The sequence below is a fragment of the Parasteatoda tepidariorum genome, chromosome 1 (assembly GCF_982258835.1).
Source record: "Parasteatoda tepidariorum strain Cologne lab strain chromosome 1, Ptep-v5.0, whole genome shotgun sequence".
In the NCBI taxonomy this organism is placed as follows: Eukaryota; Metazoa; Arthropoda; class Arachnida; order Araneae; family Theridiidae; genus Parasteatoda; species Parasteatoda tepidariorum.
This window is the reverse complement of record NC_141755.1, coordinates 49592530-49618457: the sequence shown is the minus strand read 5'-3', so window position 1 is coordinate 49618457 and position 25928 is coordinate 49592530. Positions and strand designations below refer to the sequence as shown.

Sequence of the window (25928 nt, the reverse complement as noted above, 5' to 3'; positions counted from 1 at the left end):
GCAAATGCAGTCTGGTTAAGTAATTTTCAGCCTTAATTATTCTGATTAACTAATTATACTGAAGGCATGTAGACAAATTGTAATGAATCTAAAAATATGAGGCTCATTAGAAAATACTGTAGACTTTTCCAATTAGCTTGACGCATTGCAAAATGCCGCGGCATTAGAAAACAGCTGTATTTTTCGATTTGCCTGTGACACAAATATTTGTATATATAAACAAACAAATTTGTATATACTTGTATATTGTATTTGTTTATATAAACAAATAGTTTGAATAAAAGCATAATTATTTTGAAAAAGATTGATTTTTGTTTCCTTTGTACCAAATAATTTGCACATTCATTCTCAAAACGACGTTTTTCATATTCGTAGACACGATGATTTCTCCTATTCTACATATTAAACAAATTATAATAAATTTTAGATCTGAACAGCAACTTATACACAATTAGTTGAATATAAATAAATAAATTTTATTAAAAATAGTTTTTGACTAAATAAATGATAAATCCAGAATTCAAGGATTTTCTTCAAAAACCTGACATTATCATTTAAATCATTATATGTTATAAACGTTTTGATTAATTTCATGACGAAATTGTTGCGTAACATTTTAACGATACCATTTTCAGTTTTTGATTAATTAAACTAAAAACTTAGAACTTAAGGCTGTTCTTCAAATGTCTCACACAATTTAACTAATCATAATTAGTAATTTGTTCCATCCCAAGTTTCAGCTTGGAACCCACCTAGCTTCGGATCGATGGGTACCAGCTTGTCAAAATGTAAAGTCGGCTTGAGCGCAATGCTGACCACATTACCACAATCATGTCGTTGTTTACAAAATTGAAGAGTCTTAAACTCCATGACCCCTGTTCAATCTAATGAATTCCTGTTTTCAATATGAATAGTGGAAAATGTTCCACTTACCTTTAGACCGCCAATTTGAAGATTCATAAACCTTTATTGGTTATAATTACAAATAGATGAAGATGAATTTACATGAAATGGTAAATGATGATTATAAAGTGATGAAAACATTGAGTTAGGTATTAGCGCTGCATTGCGCGTCTCTAGTTACATTACATCTACTTCTACTGTTTTTTAAGTTTTTGAAAAAATAAAAGTTATTACTTCTGTTGCGCCTGCGGCGCCATCTGGGGATAGTTTTCTGGTATGAAGGGGATGAGGGCTCGTTACATCCTCCCACCTTGAGTTTTGGACGACGAATGTCATGACGAAACTCAATTAGTCACTTCAAGTCTACAAAGTTTTCGACATGGTCGTAAGTATGATCCATGCCGAGTTTTTACGCGCACCACTCTTGTTTTTCCATCTTTGCCGGGGTAAAGAGCTTCTATTTTGCCCAAAAGCCAATTGATGCGTTTGTTGTTATCGTCCCCTATGAGAACGATTTCTCCTTTAACTTGAGAGTCTTTCTTTTTACGGGCAAAATCCTTAAGTTGTCCTAAATATTCAATTCGGAAACGTTTTCTTAAGTCCTCTCGAATTTTTTGACGATAGGCAAATCGTTTTTTCATCCTGGTGGCATCAATTAGATCAATATCTGGTACTCCAGATTCTTTAAGTTCGTGCAAAAACATGGCAGGTGTTAATGGTATCATGTCCTCTAGATCTTCTGAGATGTACGTAAGTGGTCTGGAATTTATGATGCTTTCAACATCACAAATTACTGTGTATAGCTCTTCATAGAGAAGGTTTGCTCTTCCAAGGACTTTCCGTAAAATTGATTTTAGCATTCCAATCATTCTTTCAAAAAATCCACCCCACCAGGGTGCAGAGGGAGGATTGAACTTCCAGTGAATCTTTTTCGAAGTAGCAAACTCTTTTAGTTTTTCGAAGTCTACTGATTTCAGATCTGCAGCCGCGCGAGTCAGATTTGTGCCGTTGTCAGAGAAAACCGTTGCGGGTCTTCCTCGTCGTGCTATAAACCTTCTAAATGCCAACAGAAAGCTATCCGAGGAAAGTGAAGTTACTAACTCAACATGAATGGCTCGGAAAACCGCACAGGTGAACAGCACGATCCTACTCTTGCTTCCATCCTTCAAAAAGAGTGGTCCGCACAAATCCACTCCAATGACCTCAAAAATCAATGCTTCTCGTACACGATCTTCTGGTAGAGGACCACTTAGCACTTCTGTAGGACGAGCGCTGAATCTTTTGCAAATGACACATTTTTTAATCACTCGTTGAACAGTTTTTCTGCATCTGAGGATCCAATAATGTTCTCTTAGAACTGACATTACAATTTGAGTTCCGGCATGATTTAGTTCTTTGTGTTTATCAAGTATAAGGCAGTGAGTGACATTATGGTCAGATGGCAGAACAATAGGATACTTAAATGTTCTCAAATCCTTCCTCATGGCTATTCTTGTTCTAACGCGTATAAGGCCTTCATCATCCGTTATAGTTTGTAATGAAGTATAGCAAGGCTTGGTTTCTTCTGCTAGGCATCTGTTCTGCACGTACTTTAAAATGACCATTTCAGCGTCTTTCATTTCTTCAATAGTCAGCTGTTTTTCGAGGTTTCGTTCATCCGCAGCACTCTTGATGTTTCGATAGAATCTGTAAATCCAAGCAGTTACTCTTATCATTTTTCGATATGATGTTAAAGTATCATATAACGGAATTTGTCCTTTGAATAAATTTGTTGAAGTCACTACCGTTTTTCTTCTTTCAGCGTTGATAATGTCCAAATCTGGATCGATAATATCTTTTGGCCAGAGCTGTGGTGGATCTTTCAGCCACATAGGGCCCTCCCACCATTTAGATTGCTTAAGATGCTCTGCAGAACATCCTCGTGAGGGAAGATCAGCTGGATTAAGAGTTCCGGGAACATAATTCCATTCTTCTGGCAAACTGAGAGATCTGATTTCTTGGACTCTGTTGTAAACAAAAGGGGCCCAATTTTCATTCCTTTTTATCCAAAAGAGGGCATTTACTGAATCTGACCAGAAAAATGTTGGAATATTTTCAAGTCTTAAGTCTGATTTAACTCCATGTGCCAGTCTAGCTCCAATTGTACAGGATAAAAGTTCAAGTCTGGGTATTGTGACGGGTTTTAGAGGAGCTACTCGAGATCGAGCTTGAATGAGCTGACATGATGTCGAGTCTTCGTTTTGGCTTCTCAGGAATATGCATGTAGCATAAGCTACCTTGCTCGCATCACAAAAAATATGTAAACTTAAATTTCTCGAACCTTCAGGCTTGTCCAAGAGACACCTCGGAATGGTTATATCTTTCAATTGACTTAGTTGTTTTTGCCATTTTTCAAACGTTTTTCTAATAGAAGATGGTAATTCTGCATCCCAAGTGCATTTTAGCTTCCAGCACTCCTGAAGCATGATCTTCGGTCTTAATGTTACTGGACACGTGTAACCAATTGGGTCGAATACTTTGTGAACTTCAGACAGAATTTTTCTTTTGGTTAAAGTCTCAGAGGTCTGCGATGTTTCCTTTAAGTCCAAAGTCAATGAATCAGTACTTAACTTCCAAATCAGTCCCAAAACTGGTACTTTTCTTTCTTCTTCAGGGATGGCTACTTCTTGTGAATTTAGGATACTATGCTCCCACCCTCTTAGATCGAATTGAGCTCTCTTCAATATATACTGCGATTCAGTCATAAATTTGTGCAAATGTTCTCTATCTTCAACACTGGTTAAGCAATTATCTACATAAAATGATTCTTCTAATTTAACTGCAGTTTCCAGCATTGATTCTGGCGCTTTCTTCAAATGGTACCATAGGGTGGCTCCCAACAAATACGTACTGCAAGTCAAGCCAAACACCACTCTTCTATGTTGGAAAATTTTGATCTTCGAAAGGTCTCCATTTTCACACCATAGAAATCTTAGGAAAGGTCTATCAGCTTCACTCAGTTGGATCTGCAAGAAAGCTTTTCGAATATCTGCAATGACTCCAATCTTATTTAATCTAAATCTGTTGATCACTGAAGGAATGAGCTCCACAAGATTAGGTCCTTTTTCAAGACAATTATTGATAGAGGGGAAATTTTTTATTTTTGTCGAACCATCAAAAACAGGTCTGATCTTGGTAGTAGAATTTTCTTTTATCACTGCTCGGTGGGGCAAAAAATGTTCATTGGTGGCTGTATCGTCTGGGTCAACCTCTTCGATAATTCCCTCTCGTAGCCATTCTTTAAATACCGCTTCATAATCTTCTAATATTTCTGATTTCTTTAAGGACTCAACGCAGTTCTTCAATCTTCTTTCAGCAACACTTCTATAATTAGGCAAAGTAGGGTGATTTAAGATCCATGGAAGGCTCACTTCATATCTCCCATCTTCAAGTACCTTAATGTTGCGATTAAAATGGTCTTCGGTAGCTTTTGCAATTTCTTCTCCTGATTCTTTTTCACCTGGGTCTAATATCCCTAACGTATCTAGTTTCCAGAGATCCGAAATTTTAGCCTGAGCCACATGAAGGGACAAAACTGTGTTGGTACTATTACTGTTTTCGGGATCACGAGTTTTACCCATAAGTGTCCAACCTAATCGCGTTTCGAAAGCAACTACACTTTCTGAGACCGATTTAATAATACCTGTGAAAAGTTTACCGCAAACGTCGGCTCCGATAAGTAAATCAATTTCTTTAGTTTCTGAATTCGACCCTTCCATGTTTTTATAATCGCAAAATTTAATTCCTAACTTATTCGCTTCTTTTATCCACGAGCCGTCTCTTATTTTAGGAATTTCTGTACAAATTTTTTCTTGATCATAAACTTCAAAGTTACAAAAATAATCCCGATTTAAATCGCTCAAAAAAATTCTGTATTTATTATGCTGATTAGTTCTTTGTAATCCACCGAAAAGACTATGATTTAAGTTTTCTTGCCCTATTGGTTTGTAACCTATTTTATTTATAGTTTCTTTTAAAAGATACGACTTTTGGGACCCCGTGTCTATTAATCCGCGTATAATTATTTCTTTTTTCCCGTTTATTAAGCGAATTGTTAACGTTTGCATTAATACTTCCGGATTACAAGTTTCATTCGATAAAACCGTACTTTCCACTTTACTATCTGTTTTCTCTTCCGGACACATAAATGTATAATGACGTCTAAAACAAATATCGCATTTTACAAAACTCCTGCATTTTTTAGCTGTATGGCCAAAGCGAAAACAAATAAAGCAACAACTGCTTCTCTTTAAAATATCCCTTTTCTCATTCATTTCTTTCATTTTGAATTCATTACAATCCCATAAATTATGTCTATCGTTACCGCAAGAAATACATTTATTTTTCTTATTACACGATTCATTCAATAAACCTGACGCCGTTGATATGCGATTCTTATTTTGTTTATGCGAATTCTCGCCTCCACTGCTACGCTTTGAGGAGGGAAAGGGGGAACATTCTGAAACTCGTGTTATAGACGAACTCAAGGCCGTGGCTTTTTCTCGGCTAATTACTTCTGTTTTTAAAATATCTAGGATCTCTGATACTTTCCACTCATCATCATTGCTATATTTTTTGGTTATTTCTAACACTATATCTGAGGGAAGTAATTTAATAAGTATAGGACAGAGTAAAGCCCCGTAATTTTCCTGATTAATCCCCAAAGATTCTAAATTCCTTATTTCAATTTGACAAGAATCAAAAAGTTTTCTTAATGAAAAAATATCTGTTGATTTTTCTACTGGGGTTAAACTCAACAATTTATTCAAATGAGAGTTAATTATCAACGTTTTCTTGCCAAAGCGTTCTTTTAATGTTTCAATTGCTGATACATAATTATTATTTGTTAAACTGAATCCTTTAATCGCATCTGAAGCCGATCCCACTAAATATGTTTTCAAGTAATTAAACTTTTCAACATTCGACAAATCAGTGTTTTTATCTACGGCAGATTCGAACTGATCGTAAAATCTTTGCCAGTCTGCAGGATCGCCAGAAAATTTCTCTATAGTTAAAAGAGGCAGTTTCACAGAAGAAGTTTCATTTATTCTTATATTAGTGTTTATCTTCGGTTCAGAAATATTCGAATTTAACTCAGGAGACACTACCGACAGTTTTTCTATTTTTCTGTTTAATCTGCTTTTACTTCGTACAATATTTGTCAAATATTCATCACACTTTATAATTTCTGCATCGATTTCATTTACATCCGTAATACCCTGCTGAATTTCGAGATCAATTTCTTTCAATTGTTCTTGTTTTAATATTAATTCAGACATTAACTCATGCAATTCATCTATTGTCACCTTTTCATCTTGATATATGTTTTCGATTTTGGTTAATAACTTAGTTGTTAATGACCTTATCGTAGTACGCTTTTGTTTGGATTTCTCCATCTTAATTTATAAGCGAACTATTTATACACTTAAAGTCACTATTCTATGAAACTAAATTTCTAATCGAAAATAAACAAGAAATCTCTTAATGGCGGTCCCTGTTCGGGCGCCAGAAAATGTTCAATCTAATGAATTCCTGTTTTCAATATGAATAGTGGAAAATGTTCCACTTACCTTTAGACCGCCAATTTGAAGATTCATAAACCTTTATTGGTTATAATTACAAATAGATGAAGATGAATTTACATGAAATGGTAAATGATGATTATAAAGTGATGAAAACATTGAGTTAGGTATTAGCGCTGCATTGCGCGTCTCTAGTTACATTACATCTACTTCTACTGTTTTTTAAGTTTTTGAAAAAATAAAAGTTATTACTTCTGTTGCGCCTGCGGCGCCATCTGGGGATAGTTTTCTGGTATGAAGGGGATGAGGGCTCGTTACAACCCCTATTGCACACAACAAGCCTTAGCTGGGATGTTTCACTTTACTCTTAATTGTAAATTTGATATTTTCATCAAGAATTGTATTTGAGTCTAATCCCTAACTTTAACACTTCAGATTTATAAACTGCTGTTAGCTCAATGATTTCAACCATCGTACAAAGTCAACGATCGAGTTTATATCAGATGATGTATCCAAAATATGATCATATATAAATTCAAACTCATGCAGTATTTAAATTGATAAATTTTATATTTTTATTATTAACAAAATTTGAAATTGTAAGCATTATCTGCCAATTGTAAAATCATTTTCAGTTTTCGAGGAAGATTCAATAAAGAAACTATGAAGTTATAATATTTTTTTTGGCAGGATCTAAACACATAACACCAAATTCAACAGAAAAATCAACTAACCCTTATTCCTTGTATTTTATGTTACGTATTCCACGACAAAAGAAAAAGTATTCCACATTACTGTATCGTAACCTAAATTTTATGTCATCCAATGCCAAGAAACGAACCAACTCAATCTGAAATTCGCCATTCAACGCGATTGTAACTTAAGCTCTTCTGCCTAAACAATTGCAACAACTTATCCTTTCAGTAAGTGAAAAAAAAGAAGAAGAAAAAAAAGAATGCCTTTCACATAACAGTGAAAGATAGGAAAAGAAGATGTTTGAAAAGAGCAGCAAAATTCGTGAAAGAGGGAAAAGATGATAAAAGAACAATAAAAAAAAGGAAGGCAAAGAGCGTAAGACGGTGTACGAGGGAGAAGTGTTAATTAATTCAGATCATTCCATTTCTCCGCTTAAGATAAGGAAGAGGTATTACTTGGCGAAAGATAAGTTTTCACGTGGTCTGAGATGAAGGTGAAAGGGAAAGTACTTGAAGACTTTCTTCACTTCTAACCATGCGATATGGGTGGATAGGGTTTAAGAGTTCAAAAAAGTGAGCCTAGTTTATTGTTTACGTTATAAGTTTTTCCCTATTTTAATAGTGTTGTATAAGAATGAAAATATATTTTTCTAAAACAAAAATTCTGAGAGTTTTTAACTTATGAAATTCATTAAAACGATATTTACATACATCTAATAAAATTCGGTACTATTCCGTTTTGGGAGGTCGCAACTTTTTTTGACGCTAGTGAGGAGTAATTAATTGGGGTTACATATCACTTTTATTGTAGTCACAGGTACCTAATATACTAACATTGGTACTGTGGTTAATACGTTCTTAAGGTTTGCCGAAACAGAATAGTACAAATAATCTCCTATAAGCAGGAGATGATTGAGGAACTTAAAGGATGAAGTTTCTAATATATTAATATCTAATATAATTAATATAGATACTGCAGTAATAGGCTTCTTACGGCCCTCGACCAAAGTTAGTTTATTAGGTACCTATGACCACTGGTATTATGATCATAGGTACCTAATATACTAAGATTGGTACTGTGGTAATAGGTTTTATGGCCAGTCGAAACAGAATAGAACCAATAATCTTCAATAAGCAGGAGATTATTGAGGACTTTAAAGGAGGAAGCTTCTGAGTGACATTTCAGCAAATTTGAATACGATATCTGATACATTACTAATAGGGAAATAAAGATTAAGCAACTTGGATCATGATATTAAGTACCTAATATACTAATACAGATATTGCTTTAGTAAGCTTCTTACGGCCCACGAAACGAAATAGTACCTAAAATTTTGTTCACTTATCTATATCAATCAACTTACAAGCAGAGCATTATAAAGAAACTGAGGGTATTAAGTTTTAAAGTTACATTTTCGTGAATTTGAGAAAGCTAGTTTATACGTTGCTAATAGGAAACATAGGTGCTTATTTCTTGTCCACATGCTTCCCAATATGCAAGAAATATTTTTAATTATTTAAACGGAGGTTTTTTTTCAAAATGTTTGCATTATAATAGAGAGGGTTTTTGAGGTTACTCCTGGAATCCTTATTGTCAAATGCGCTTGGAACTAAGCTTTTTAAATACAAGTCAGTTTTTCTGAGAATTTAAAATCAATGACCATTGTCTAAAATACAGTTTTTCTGCAAATTTCATTCACAAAGATCTTCGGTCATGAAATACCCGTTCTAATTCGTAAATACTTTTTTAACAGTTGCTTTTAATCATCAAAAACAACTTTCTCTTTCAAATATTCTGGTTCTTTATTTTCAGTTTTTTCACACTTATACAGATTTAAAAGCTGCAAAAATAATGAATAAAATTTCAGAATTTAACGACGGATAACTGACTACAAATTTCATTTTTAAAAAAATAATATATCAAAACTTTTATATGTTATTCTGAAAATTAGGATTTCTACAAAAAATGAAAACCTATTAACTACGATCTTGATGGTTTCAGTAATTTATTTACTAACGACAATCCTTAAAAAAGCTAAAATTATCAAAGAATTCTAATTTGAATAAATATAAACAATACTAATTTGAAGCAAAATAAACTAATTTTGCTTCAAATTTGTATTTGTAATTGTTATTTATTATAGGGAGGCAAGCCTAATTTCATGTACCATTCTCGAATGTTTTGGAAAAGGAAACAGAAGAGTTTTTATAAGATTTGCAAAGTGATAAATCTTGCCTAATTTGAATTTCAAATAAAATTTTATGAAAACTTGTAACTCTCGAAGATACATCACACAGCACAAAATTGAAAATATAGAATGCTCAAAATGATAAAATGCTCAAAAGCACAATTAAACGGTTCAAAACTAACGATTTTCCGACAAAAAATATTCACTTGCGTAATTTAAATGTCGTGTAAACGTCGATACACTCTTTAATATTGTATTGAACAGTGATTGACGGCTATACTGCCCAAACTTATACTATAACACTTATTCAAAATGCAGATATAAAATGGCGTTATAAACTAAGTAGGCCACAAAATAGTTAGATATGGAATCTTGATAAAATACTTGGGCTTGTATCGCCATATAGTATCAAAAAAAGCAATACTCCAAACAGTTATCATCTTAATTAAGCTATATTGCACTTTTCCGCCAGGTGGGATTAATAACAAAGAGCAACTGAATTTAATATTTGAATGTATTTTTTAAACTGGTAACATTATTCTAATACTTTTCAGTAATCCGAGATGGTTGTGATTTCTATTAACATGAATTACCATTTAATTATTGTATTTCGAACTACAATTCTCTAGATGAAAGTAAATAAACTGGTAGCAAACATAACATTATTTCCATCTAGTTAAAATATATCTTTACTATTAGCTTCCCATATTCTACATTCGAAATTAAAATGTTAAGACAACTAGAAAAAAATGAAAAATTTTTGGTTGTCATATTTATCCAAATTTTTTTCGTTTTTTCATTGTCTCATTTGTTTCAATTCCTTTTGGATTCACTGCTAAAAGCGTTTTTCAATTGTAAGTATTATTATTTTCGATCGCTTTAAAATTTTGAATTCTTTACTTAAGACAACTAGCTGATTCTTTAGGACAAAATAAAGCGACAATGAATATATAATTCCCCTTTTATTTCGCACTAAAATCAGGTAAACTTTTTTCTTTGAAATTCAAATAATAATTTGAAGCACTAACTATTTTTGCATTCTAATAAATCCATTCAGTTATTGTTTTATATACTGATTAAAAGCATTTATTAAAAGAGGCTTAAGCTGCTCCTCTTAATAATATTATAATTTTAAAAACCATATATATTTTTAATAAATAATCAGGTTTATCAAATTGCGGTTTACATTTAAGACATCGCAAACACTGAACATTATATGGCTCAATTTAGATACTTAACTTAACCATTTTAAATACGAGAAAAAAGTTACACAATATTCTTTACACTCCAGTCGAGCACGTAAGCAGCGATTTTATGGGTGAGTAAAAAAACTGAGTAAGCTGTTTGATGTATACAATCCCATATCTCATACGCGGTTTTCCATTTTTTTTTATTTAAAAAAAGAAAACTGTTTCTCATTTAAATAGATCGACTTTTTTTCCTAGTTTAAAAAATTCTTTTTATGTTGCTTTACGGACGACTGTGGTAGCAGCAGGTAGGAGTATTGAATAGCTTATAGCCGTTGTTTTTATTTTTTACTTAAAGAAAAAGAGACACAAAAAAAGAAAGTATGTAAAGAATTCTTCCTTATTGTTTCCATGTTTATGTTGAACTCAGACGTTAGTTTTTTCTTCTTTCTTTTTTTTTTAATATTCTTCAAGAGATTGCAGTCTTTCTGTGTTTTTCTTCCCTTGTTTAAACAAAAACTACTTCTTGCTGCGGGTCATGTGATATATGTATGTTATTCACTTCAACAAACATGGATTCTCTCCCTCAGTTTGTAGCGTTTTCATTTATCAATTTATGCATGTAAGATTTATTGAGGCTAATCTATGATTAAAGTTTTCAGAGAGCTTTGAACCATAATATTGTCAAAGTTTGCAGCCTTCTTAATATGGTGCCAAACTGAAATATATTTAATGTACTTCTTTATTACACGATACTATGAATGAACAGGATACGTGGTATTAAGATTGTAGTAAATTTGCTCCGAATTATGGTTCAAAGTGTCCCTCTTATGGTTTAACCTAGAAAGGATTTATCAAAGAGTAGCATCACTAAGAAATCGGGTTAATATAAATGAAATTAATTTTAAAAAAATTTAAAAAAACCAGCAATTTTGTAGATAAATAAAACTACATTTGTGGTTATTTGGAAGAAACAAACTATCTAACAATAAGTATTTGGCACCACGACCACGATTCTGATATATGTCAGACCATCCATCATGCAATAAAGATCTTGTAGAAAATAATTCAATTAGAACAATATTTTTTTTCCAATGCCCGCCTGGGGAATGACTTACGTCATACAGGCATCTGAAGGGCAGATTTGTTGGCCACTCCTTCAGGGGCACCCTATTAGGTGGGCCAACGTTGCTCCCACAGTAAGGACATATAGTACAGAGAAGGAAAGAACATCCATGCCTTGCCCGGGACTCGAATCCAGAATCTTCCTGATGCAAGGGCAGTTCCCTAATCCCTACACAAGCCGGTCGGCTAGAACAATATTTCAAGTCATTTAGTTTAAATGCATGTTTGAAACAAGCTGCGAGATTATTGCCATAGTTACAAAAATTTGCAATTTTTATTTTTAAGTTTACTTTAATTTTTGGAAATATTTTCCTACTTCATATAGAAAACTCACTATGATAAGAGCATTGCCTAATCGATTTTATTACCGGTGTTAAAAAGCCAACCAAATTCTGTTTTTAAGACTATCAATATTCAACTCAATAGTTTTGTAATTTTGAACTCAATCCAGAAGACAAGGGAAATCTCGGATGAAGCATTGTTTCAAACTAGCCTTAGAGGAGGACTTTTTGATGGAACTAAACAGCTTTTGCGTTACATGAAGAGAAAAACCACGAAAACCTCCCACGGTTTACCCGATGGCAAGAAGATTATAACCCAAGATCCGTTTACCACTGAGAACATTTTATGTCAGCACTGTGGTCGATGCGAGTCAGAGCAGAATTTGTACGACCAACCAACGCTGGTATTTAAACTTAGGTCATTAGAAGGTGAGCGCTCCATCCCCATGAGCCACCGCGACTCAAACTTTATTGAAGGATAAATTATAGTTAGTAATTTAGTGTAAACAATTAGAGTATACAAATTTTTATTATTATAAATTTAAGGTAACATAATCGCTCAGTGAAAATCTCTATAACATGAAACCTTACTTCACTATTATAAATTCACTTCCTAATATTTTACATGGAAATTTAAAATTAATAATTGTAGGTAAACAATTTAAGATAAAAAAATATTATAGCAAATTCAGGATAATTTAGTGTTTAGTCCACTGTGATATAGAAAAAAATCTCATTATGATAAGTGCACTTCTTGATCTATAATATATGACAATTTAAAATAAAACGAAAACAAAATCTGTTACTTAAAAATGAAAGAAAGAATGCTAATTTATTTCCCTTTTTAAGTACTTTTTCACTGCTACTTAATGAATTTTAATACGGTCAACGAGGCAAAAATCCTAAGTTGACAAACTTTTGATGTCTAAAAAAGAGTAAAAGAACCATAAATTATCCTCTTTCTTATCTCGAATCGATCACCATAGATATAATACTATGATGTAATTTAAATAAAATAAAAACTTCACTTTATTACTATAAATATTGACAAATTTGTTAATGACTCTCATATAAACCAAATTATTTTAAGCGTCGCATATCAGCTCTTATTTTCACAGAATAAGTAAACAAGAATGCAATAAAATGTCTATTTATTTACTTAAAAAAATTAACACATAAACAAGAATTTCTTTGTCATGAACCAATTTCATGTTAAAAAAAAAACTTAACGTTTTTACGTTTTAAAATATGTAATTTTTTTATATAATTTTTAATATAATTTTAAAAGAAATAAATTAAGTTTTTTTTTACGATTTCAGGCGAAGACATAATTAGACACTCGAGCTATTCTCATTTGCATAATGTAATTGAAAAACAACCCCCAGAGTTTTAAGGGAAAGAAAATTGTGTGCTTTTATTTTGATTTAAAACCTTAATTAGAACCAAAGAATAATAATAATACTTGGTGAAAAAAGGAAATTAAAAAAAAAAGATCTCAAGGAAAAAAAAAACTTTTCCCTTAGAAAAAATAAACAAAATGATTTTTTGCGCTGAATAAAAAATGATCTTTGGTTAATATATAAGAATAAAAAAACTTTTTCTTTAAAAAATAAATAATAAGAGTTATGTTGAAAAGTAATTCATGCAAAATTTAATGTTCTTTTTTAAGTTATTAAATTTAGTTTAATTTTTTCAACAAAGAAATGCAATACGTTTTAAAACGAAACCAATTTTTCGAACAAATATTTATTTTCTCATTATAACAGTTTAATGAGTTCCTTTATTGTGCAAATATAGTAAAATCGAATGATTACCAATTAATGCAAAATATATTTGTAACGGTTATAGAGGTCAATTTAACAAACTATTGTATAATATTGAAGTATAATTAGCTATTGAACATACACAAAATAATAAACATTTATGGTTTAATTTAATAATTTATTTGAACTAATTTTTTTGAAATTTATTTTATTCGAAATACATAAAAATATGATAAATAATATGTTGAAGCATGCAAGGTGGTTAGCATTATAATTTTTATGTAATTCAAGTAAATAAACCGTATTATACAAATGTACGTATACAAACTATAAATATTGAGTTGTATATGGATTTTTTAAATGAAGTATTACATTGCAAAGGGGCTGGCATCGGGGATTACAAAGGGGATGTTCGAATCGATTCCTGGAACTGTTTTCGTAGTTTCTTTCAAATGGCTTCGCAATCCAAACCCGGATGCAACGGTATTTCAGTTTACTTAGTATGAAAGGTGGTTCCTTTTTTTAAAATAACAGTTCAAAAAATATGAAGTGAAACTTTAGATTTGCATGCATTTCCTACACAGTTACACTTCAATTATATAAATTTTCTTCAATTTATATGCATTATGGTTTGATTTATTCGCATTTTTATACTGATTGAAATTAGAAACAGTGAATTTCAAAAAATAAAATAAAATTTCAATGTTATGGAGCATAAAAATTTAAATTCCTTAATTGAGTTTTTAAATCTCTAAAATGCATAAAAGAACCAAAGAAAAAGGTAAGAAAATTAAAAAGAAAAAAAAACGCAGAACCAAAGGAGGTAAAGACGGGGGTGGTATACCAGTACTTATCTTATTTGCACAATATTTGCAAAAAAAAAAATTTTTATTATTATTATTCATAATTTTTATTATAATTGATATTTTACTATTAATTTATTATTATTAATTTCGTAAAACTTACTTTTTTGGGCAGTATCCGTCATATAATGCCAACTCTCCTGTTTAAATTAATCTGTGTAAATTATTTAGCATCATTAAAACTAAAATGTACCTCTACATTATTAAGAAATGAAGAAAAATAACAAGCATAAACCATACAAAAATATAACAACTGTTTGTTTCCATGAGCAACTTCAGTTTTGACTTCTTAATGTTGCTCAGTTTTCTACAGCTTTTCGTTGCCAACTCGTGAAAAGAAATTTTCTTGATTTTGTGACAACGTATGAGAGTTTCACATAATATCAATCTCCTTTAGCAACCAGTTGGTTTGCTTTTCTAATGAACATACAATTTATGACATCAGAAAGTATAGTGAATGGCGCCTTTATTTACGGTAACTTAGGGGCCTTTAAATTAAATTTGCAAATACAGTGGTAATGGCTACTATCTTTGAAAAATTGATAAAATTTTTTAATCAACCTTAAATTAGCTAAGTAATTTTATGGTAATGTAATAAAAACCTTACATGATTTAAAAGATCATATTTCCTATATAATACTAGTAATTTTTGCTATCATTCATATTTACTGCAGTATTAATAAGATATCAAACTGGATCATGCAACGTTTCGATTAGATAAGTATTGCAAAGTAGAAGGTAAGTATGGCTCATCATCGTTTTTTTCGAAATAATAAACAATGTTCTTATTAAGTAGACACATTTAAGTAACTAATGTTTCAATATACAGAATTAATTAATGGTGTTAATTTTACGACGTTTTTTGCTTTCATCCAAACGGTGGCGACGAAAAAAAACTTAAAAATTTTTAAACTTTCTTAAGGAGATATGTACTTCTTTTCAAAATTTAGGCACTCTTTAAAAATTTAGATAACCAGGTTTCAATGCTTATTAAATTTTTGTCACTTTAATGATTATGACAACTATTTTAAAGGTCCTGTGCATGCATCATCACTTTGAAGAAAAGAGAAAGAAGGATTTAAATATTGTTTAGAACACAATAGGGATGAAGAAATTAAGCTAATAATAACCATAATAAGTGTTATTTAATTTTTAGCTCACAAGCGCATTAAATGCTATTGAAAATGCAAATATTCTCCTTCAGTCACTGAATAAAATAAATGTAAAAATAAATATCAATAAATAGTAACAATTTTAAAAACAAGTTAACTGCTCATAAATTTTTGGAAAAAAATTTATAAAAATTAATTAACATAACAATTTAAACACATTTTGAAACGTGAGAAATTAAAAAAAAATATTTAATAGCCATTGATATTTATATAATTTTGGAAAGAGGGCTATGACAGTGACGTCGCAAAAACGTAATGCATTTAAAATTATCAGAGGATTGATAATACATATGGACAGTTATAAAACATCCATAATGCATTTAAAATTATCAGAGGATTGATAATGCATATGAACAGTTATAAAACATGCTGCGAGAAAAATATATTTTAAAGGGAGCAGATTGTGGAAGCATCATATAAAATGCTACGATATTAAAAGCAATTTAACTTTTTATTTTATCTTAACCAGACTAAATTTTGTACACAAATATAAAATTTGCTTTGTACATAACACTAATAAATAATGCATATTATCACATACTAGAATGAAAATAATACTTCTTTTCCAAATTGGATAAAACTGTTATTCAAAAAAAAAAAAAAAAAAAAAAGACAGTAGAAAACTACAAATTGCATGCGCAATCACTTTTCTTTAACGGAAACATTTTCACGACTAGAACCACTCCCTCCCACAATAAATCGATATTGATAGGAAAAAAATTACCTTAAACTACACCCCTGAGCTATAGAACAAGGGTAAGGGGAGAGAAAAATAATCAACATTTCTATCCATTCGAATAGATACACTCAACAATCTGTAGTCACAACTAGTGAAAAGAATAGGGAAGGGAAAAAAGAACAAATTCTGGATCGGAAATTCCGCCTGATCCGATCGCAAATAGCAGGTGGAAGGAAAGTCCGATCTTGCGCTTCCCGATAATTGCACCGCAAGAAGATGGAGAGACTTCCCAGTCTCATCTTTCGAATGCCTTGTTTTTCGGGTGTATTAAAGGGGTTGAGGAGTGTCATTTGCATGGAAATTAAGGTTTGTCTTGCCCGAAAAGGAACAAGTAAAGGGTCTACTAAACACTCCTTTGTTCTCGTTCTATTTTTTTTGTCCAAAATGGTGAGCAATCGAAGTGATATTCCATGTTCTAGGGGGTGGAGGGGTGTGTTGGTTTCTTATTTTTCATCGCCCGTTTGGTACGTTTTATAACGATGATGAAGAGTTATTTACTTAAGATTGCAACGCAGTATCGCTATTCAAATAAAAGTCCCGGATATGAAAGAGAAGTAGATATATTTTTTCATTCTAGATTTGAATAGGGATTTATTTTTATCGTTCGGTGGAACAATATACGCTGAAACCGTAGAATATAATTGATTATTCTAAAATCAAGTATTTGTGTCAGAATAAAAATCGGAAAATCGGACCGCCTCGTATTTCCTTTTAAATTGTAAAAAGTTTTAAAATGAATTTTATTTAACTGTTAATTATAAAATAGAATCAATGTTTGATTCAAAAATAGTGTATCCATTGTATTTATATGCGCAATCTGAAAGCAAGTAAAAAATTAATGCTGGATATAAAATACCTTGATTGCTATTTATTTATTGAAAGATACCATTGATTAAATCCAATTTCAATCTACAGTCTATGGCCAAATTATTCGACGCACTATAAGATTCTATGTAAAATCTTAATTATCATGTGATACCATATAGCTCTATTGTTTTTACGACATTGATACCGGTTTGCACTTGTTTAAGTTCGAGTATTAATTGGTTAAATTAGACGATATATAATAGTCGATTGGACAAATTAGACGATATATTATATAAATATAGGATATTTATATCAGGCATTATATTAGTATATCATAATAATCAGATAAAATTATCAGACTCAGTGTAGTGTTTTAATAATTACATGTTTTGCCAGAGTTTATATGCAATACTTTTATATCTAAACATACATGTAATGGGTTTTTATTCAGGAAATTTTCTTAATACTTCCTACTTATATTTATTTTTAACGTATTGCATTACAATGTTAACCCATTGATACACGAACGTAAACAAGTGCAAACCGGTTTCATCCGCGTAAAAACATTAAAGCTGTAAAGTATCACCAGATAATTAAGATTTTACATGGAATCTTATAGTGCGTCTAATAATTTCGTCAGGGATTGTATATAACATCTTACTAATCTTTAAAACATCCTGCTAATCTTTAAAACAGAAATTGCTTTTAAAGTTAGGTTGAAAATTCAATTTTTCTAACATGTATTTGCTTTAACTGAAGAAATAATTTAGTCTTCTAGCATTGCTTGAAGATCTTCTTAGCTTTAACTAAGAATCCCATTTGTTCTAACAGGAGGTGCTTTAATATTACGGGAAGCAACTTTTACGTTGCATTTATACAATTCTTGATCGTACCCAAATCGGGTGTGGAGATTTCATACATGAAATTAGTTTTGCCCCGAATGCTACATTCATTCAAAATGATATTTTTATTTTTTGTCTGAGCTTACAAGTTTATAAATAACGTGTATTTTTATATTCATACATTTGCGCGAGTCTACTCATTTGAAAATAATACTTTAAGGCAGAAAACATCCGATCATCAGAAAGCATTAAAAACTAAAATGTATTATCAACTTCTTCCTACATTTCCCTACGTAACAGAGAAGTGGTGAGATTAAGTATTCAATCGAGGGAATTTTCAAAAATCTTGGTAAGGAATATATTATTAAATCGCATAAAAATCGTAATGCAAAGTAAAACCGATTGAAAATTTGAAATCAGTGATGCGAAAATATCTAATATCCGTTCAAAAATCTCATGCAACAGAAAACAAAAACAAAATGCACTTTGTGTATATGGGGGTGAGTTGTTATCGACAATGTCGACCTTCGTCTACCCCAACATAGAATCGAGTTAACATGTCTTATATCCTAGTGAATTGGGATTGTGTTTTTGTAGTGGTAGATACACTACAGTACTCCCCCACCAGAATTATATCTGTGATAGAATTCGATGAATGGATACCACTAGTTGATTCATTGCTGTTTTGTGAGAAGCCGGGAGAGCAGTATTAAGATCTCCGTACTTTTTGAGTGCTGATTGGGAGAGCTGCATTAAGTTTACGATCGTGGTCGCTTCTGTGTTGCCATTAGCAGTCGAGTGAATATGTTGAATGTTTCGTGTGATTGAAACTGAGTAGCAACAGCACGAGGAGGTGGATAATGTCGTAGTCACAAGTAGCAAGTCAGCTGTTCAATGTGGACCATCCATCGGAATAGGCGTGTTCAGATTGAAGTGAAAGTTGTGGTCAAGATAGGCGTGTTCACATCACGTCCGAAGGTCACTAATGTTGGGGGTGAGTTGTTATCGACAATGTCGACCTTCGTCTAAGTAAAGTTATCCCGACATAGAATCGAGATAACAAGTCTTATATCCTAGTGAACAGGGATTGTGTTTTGGTAGTGGTAGATATGTTACGGTGAAACACCGAAATCTGGAGAATGTCGACATTCACCGGCGAATGTCAACATTCACGTAGTCGCTTGGTGTACGCCCGAAATATCTGCTAAATACCCTTATTTCTGACTCTCACCGGTGAACGTCAACAATCACTTTCGCTTTGGTGAATGTCCGAAATATTTGTTATATTCAATTTTATATTAATTTATTTGCTAATATTATGATATTTATTTGATATATTTATATTTATTCTATATTTTAATACTTACTGACGATAGATTAGAAGAAACATCAGTGTTTGGAGTATCGGGCAAATATATACCGGGCAATGGCACTTAACCTTAAAAAAAACATCAGTGTAGGGTATATCGGGCAAATGTAGACCGGGCAGTGGCACTTAACCTTAAAAAAACATCAGTGTAGGGTTAAAATATCGAATAAATGTAATTATATCCACGAATAAATTCATATCAAATCGAATGTAATAAATATTTCGGACATTCACCAAAGCATATCTGTGATTGTCGACATACATCGGTGAGGGTCCGAATGTACAAGAATGTAATGAAATATTCGATCTTTCACCGACGTATTTGGTGTTTGTCGACATTCACCGGTGAAAGTCAACAACCACCGATTTCGGTCTTTCGCCGTGACATATACACTACAGTGTATTTAGTATAAACCATCGTTTTTAATTGAAAACTAAGGTCTTCCTTTGGTGAGGAGTTTATATTTTTTAGCCATCTTCATCCGAGGGTTCGAATTGTTTTAATTGAAGTCCTAGGTATTAATTCAAAATAAATAGGTACATAACATTTCGCTTTGTGTGAAAACCATGTTTTCAATCGGACCTTCTATTGCTTAAGTAAAGAGTTCAATTTTTCTCCGAGGGTCTTAATTTGCCTTATATGGATGTTCTATTTCCTTAGTCTAGAATACGCTCATTTTATGTTCTGCTGATAAGGCAAGTCACAACTGCCCTAAAAATTTCAATGTGTGTTATGTACCCAATAAACACCATGTGGTAAGTGTGATGAGATCAGAAAGTAATTACTCATAAACAGTTTAAGGGTAAATGTTACTGAATGATCATTTATCATTGAAAAAAAAATAAGACAACGGTACTATTTTCCATTTTGCTAATATTATTAATATTTGCGGATTCAAAACTGATAAAATAATAAAACTTTCTCAAATAATATATTTTGCAAAGAGAATATGTTGAATACTTTAATTATTTCTTGATCAGGCCCTTTTTAAAAAATGATAATTTGGATCATTAGAAATTTATATATTCATTTTTCATAAAGACATAAATATACGTATTTTTTCTTAGTTATCTAAATAGGTATGAGCTTAATACTTTTATGATGCATTACAATTTACTGTACATTTTTAAAGCATTTTTACTTATTTCTACTAGTGTTTTCATACTATGAGGAAATGCCATAAAAATTTCTTCGGTGATGCATTTTTTTAACTTTATGTTAGCAGTAAAAAATGAAAAAAATGGACCAAAAATTGACTTTACAACATCAGATTTTTCAGTATAACCAACTCTCTTTCTTCTAAACGTGAGATGCATGGTAACAATTCCTCAATACCTTCTATTTTTCACGCGAAACACCCGCCCCACTCAGCCCTGTTTCGTTTTTATGTAAGGAAAAGGGATGCAGACTTTACGAAACAACTTTATTCGATAACTGTAACTATTTGCATCGACAAGGAGAAGATGGAACCGTTTCACCTTTCGAAATTCGAAGAAACACTTTCACTTCAACGAAAAATCCCGTTAGGGGAACTGGTACCATTTTTTTTCCCGGGAAAAAAGCCCGGATATCTCCGATAATGCTTCTTCAGCTGAATGAACAATGAGGTAGATGGAAGTTTATCTGCGAGATGACGCTATTGAACTAAAGACATACGGCCAATCAGCGATTGCTACTCGACAAAGATTGGTTAAATAGCTTCATTTATAGAAAGATTCAGGTTAAAGTCATTTATAAAATAAGCCCTTCATACATAAAATGAGGGTTGGGATTTCCTCCGGAAGACTTGAAGAAATTAGAAGAAAAATCTAAGAAATTGAAGAAACTAAAAATACCCATTTGCTTCAATAAGTGTTTCAAGAATAGTTAACATTTAAACAAATGAAATTCAGAGCTGTACAAAAAGGATTTAATTTTTTTTTTTTTTTTTTTACATTTACTTTTTAAAATTATTCTTAAAATTAAATTTTTAATCATAAAAATATAGTTAAAATATTATTAAAAATATAATAGTTCATATTATTTGTTTTAGATTTGTACTGAATTTAAAAATCTATGTGAATTTCGTAGCAATAAATAAGAGTTAAATGGGTTTTATGTAATCTTTTAAAATCCTAAATAAATAAATACGCTTACATCTAGATAAACTATGTATATGTTTATATATTTTTTAATTCACGACATATTCAATTTTCAAACAATTTAATACATACACTGAGAAAATAGTATGCTCAAAATTGCAAAAATATGGTAAGGTTTACTACGTTTCTGGCAGTGTAGGAACACCAAAAAGCTCGGTGATTTTTACCAAAGTGATTAAATAATGATTTTGATAAAATTATCAATACAATACATTTTTATAAAAAGTGATCAAATTTAGTAATTTTATCATGATATCGTAAATCATAGTATAAAAAACCATTTATTCGGTTAAATTTACTTTTCAGTTTTAAAATTTTTACTAAATAAGTATTAATAATGAGTATAGATTTGAAACCAGAATTACCTGTAAATCGTTACCACATGAACTAAAAAATAACGTTTAAATACCATATATTTTGGTTTTATAAATCAGAATATGTTGGGTTTTTTTTACCAGAAATGTCTTTACCATACAGTAGGGTAATTTTACCAGATTTTGTTTCTTCATGTAGTAATTAATTGCACACAAATAGAATTATATATTTTTTTAAATTTATTTTTGATTACTACTACAAATATTTTTTAAAATGCTATTTTGTTACGATTCTATTCAATTGGTTAAATTTACAATACAACTTGTTTTTCGTCTGTATATTCGCATTACAAATAAATATTTTAGATATTCTTAGCATTTGATAGATGTAATATGGATGGCAAAATGAAATATGTAACTTAGATATAAATATTACAAATAGAACTAGATAAAGATTTCAATTACAAACTGTTTAAACTGCTTAAACCTTACTTTAAAAAATGATAGTCTTCTATTTTTTCATTGTGTTGGGAGAGCCTATTTTTCCAGGGAGTTTTTTTTTTTTTTTTTCGTGATAATTTCCATCGAGGAAGAATTTTGCCTTTCATGTTTTAAATGATTATTATTAATCGCAAGATCCAACAAAAATTGTTTTCGTGGAATTGTTATATGTCAAACAACTTTCGATATCATACGTACTATTTCTGCATGATCAAGATTCGAACATTCGAATACGATACTAACCAGTAACTAATCATGACCCTAAATCTATTAAAATTTGTAGTTTGATACTTGTGGTTACTGCTAATTAACTGCCATGATTCAAAAAATATAACCATTTGTTGAAAAATACCTGAATGGTAGAAACAGAATTTAATAAAAATGGCAATTTTAGACCAAAATAAACATGGTAAGTCTGACTCCTTTTTTTTTTTTTTTTTAGAAAAATATTTTTATCTTTAAGTTAACATTTATAAGTTTATAAGATAGTTTATAATGTGAGTCATTTCAATTATTATTATTTTAATTAAATTCTTAAATTATCATTGTTTAAATTATTATTATTTTTAATTGCAATTATACATTCTTATTGATGATCTTTTAAGATTGTGCAAACAAGGTCATGCCTCTCTATCCGATGATGATTTGATCCAAAGAAATTATATGAGTTTTTGAAATAATAATTCGTACTTTTAGGCATCGAAGTTTCAATGAGCTTTATACAAAAAATAATTTCCTTCAAATAATTAAAAGAAATTAAATTAAAAAAATTTACTTAAACAGCATTTTGTTTTCTTACATTTAAGACATATTTTAACAATTAACGCCTGTCGAATTTGAACTTTCAGTCATTTACTGACTAAACTACGTTTTTGTTCACAAAGAAAAGATGCATAACTATGAATTACAATGCTATAAAAATAAATTTATTTGGCCTTTATTTCCAAAAGCGTTAAAAATACTAAACAATAAATCAAATTAAAGTGTTTCAAAACCAAAAGCCGATTACAGAATGGAAAGGAGAAATGCGATAAATAAAATTAGAATAGAAGCTGTAAGAATATTTTTGTTTTTTTATTTCTTTTAAAGTTACGGTTTGGTTTTATTTCTGTTGCAGTTATGGTTAAATTTAAATATTTTTAAAGTTGCTCTAATTCATTTATTATATTTATTTATTCATTCATTAGATATATACAATTTGCTTATAAATTGTATTTTCTAAATTTTAAGTATTCTTCATAAATGTATTATTCAGTGTATATTTTCTTATAAAATAACATTAGATTAATACAATTAATACCAGAAATATATATTTTTTTTAAAAATGTCTCATCATATTTTTTTATTATTAATACTTCTGTACCAAAGAAGTAAAACTCTACTAGTTTTATCTATCTTCTTCCATATCACCTAAAATTAGTCTCGGACACTTTAAAAAAAAATTAAAAATTTAGCAAAACAAAATAAGTAGCGCTGGACTATACACGCAAATATTTTGCAAATGTTTTATTATTTTCGCATCGATACCTCTGTTTCAAAATATTAGAATAACTTAAAAATTTATCATTAAAAAGTCACTTGCTTTTTTTTATTTGCTTTCTACATACTTAAAATAAACTACAAATTCAACTAGTCAAATCCACATATTTCACTAAACATTAAATAAATCAAAATAAAGCGTAAATAAATAAATAAAAAGTATTCAAATAAAATTTTCTGTGTATGTACGTGTATGTATGTTTTTAAATATTAGAATATATCAATAAACAGCAAAATTCAATTACACGTGGAATAAAATATTACTTAATACTTTGTAACATCGCCTTCAGCTTTGATCACTGCATATAAACAATCTTGCATGGAATAAACGTGTTTTTGACAATCTTTTTTTTTATCCACATTAGCCAAAGTAAACTTATGGTTTCCACTAGTTCAGCCTTGTTTGTGGAAGCATTAATTAAGCTAGTTTACAATTCTCCCAATTGTTTACAAATGGGAAAAGATCCGGGGGATATAATGGCCATTGTAGTACTGTAATTTTCTGCTGCTATAGTGGGATATGAGGTGATACTTAATCTTGATGAAAAATGACACCATCCATCAAAACAAGTCTTCTGACGATGGAATCATGCAATACTCGAGAATTTTTTGATATATTACTTAAGTCAGAATTGACCTTTTTTTAGGATACATAGCTTTTCATGTCCATTTGCACTCATGCAATTTAAGTGAAAATTTTACTGACCCTTTCAGGCACCGTTTAGTAAGTTTTTCGTATTAAATCCTCCTAACTCGAATGTCCTGTTAGCCATAAGACATACAGAAAATTTTTTTGTCTCTAAATAATTGCTTTTTACAATCTTCCAATCCCCATAACAACCTTTATTTGCAACATCTCGTCACTTTAAGATTTTGTTTTACTCATAAGTGGTTTTGTTTTCGGAAGGCGGCATTGAAATTTAAATTTATGAAATGCTTAATGCAGTCATATTTAGAATCATAAATACCTTTTTCTTTCAAATTCTGATTTATCGTACACTCCAGACTCGATTTATTTTAACTATATGGCCTTGTGTTTTCTGTCATCTCTGGTAGAATTTCTCAACCACCATTGCAATGATTATTTATAAAATTTTCACTCTTTTGCTACTATTACGTAAGATTCTGAAAACGCTTGATTAGAAACAACTCAAATTAGTTGGCCAGATATTATAGATTTTTACCTTGCCGATGTAAAGTCATTAACTCGTAGTTTTATTGATTCTGGAATGTTGCGTAAACATCCAATTTCAAAACAAATTCCAAGTATAAAATACAGAAAAAGAGTTTTTTAATTTAAATTATCGTCTGCAAAATAAATTTGAAATTTTCATAAGCAAATCATTAATTATTAAAAACAAAAATTATTTTAACAAATTCTAATAGTTTGGACTATCTAAAATAAATATTCTTAAATTTTAAGATTTAATAATAAAATTTTAAATTATAATCTTTTTTTAAAAAAGGTCAGTATATTTTAAGCTAATAAATCCTTCAAAAAATATCGTTTGCATATCTAAATACATTAGATGATATATTAGATACTAAATGCATTAGATATATTTAAAAACAGATCGTATTATTTTCATCGGGTGCCAATGGATTATTTTATTATTTTGAAACAGTGTCGTACATGAAATTTTTTTTTTAAATTTTCGTAATTTATTACCTACAGTTAAATGATCACAATTGTTTTAATTGTGATGTGCATATTGATTACTACACTATTTTTAAACTTGTTATTACAAACTAGAGCATCTATCAATGACGATTTGAAATAGTTCGAGTTACTTTTCTCAAAAAGTATTACAATATCTAATTTCATCAAACATGAACATAAAATAAATAAGCTAGAGATATGATGAAAAACGAATTTTCGACTTTAAACATTTTGAACAGTTTTAAATTAATATTCTAAAACAACATGCTCAAAGCT

At 30.5% G+C, this 25928-nt stretch overlaps 1 protein-coding gene and 1 long non-coding RNA gene across 2 annotated transcripts in view; both read right to left on the bottom strand.

The window, feature by feature from the left end:
* Positions 1 to 25928, bottom strand: part of LOC147816442 (uncharacterized) — a 419310-nt gene that overhangs the window by 211939 nt on the left and 181443 nt on the right. The window lies entirely within an intron of this gene.
* Positions 1248 to 4661, bottom strand: LOC147816443 (uncharacterized). The gene has a single exon (XM_087155437.1). It carries the CDS (start codon positions 4659 to 4661, stop codon positions 1248 to 1250), a length of 3414 nt encoding a protein of 1137 aa, XP_087011563.1.

Bases quoted from the DNA above. Each gene is read 5' to 3' on its own strand.
- LOC147816443 (XM_087155437.1), bottom strand. From the start codon at position 4,661: ATGGAAGGGTCGAATTCAGAAACTAAAGAAATTGATTTACTTATCGGA.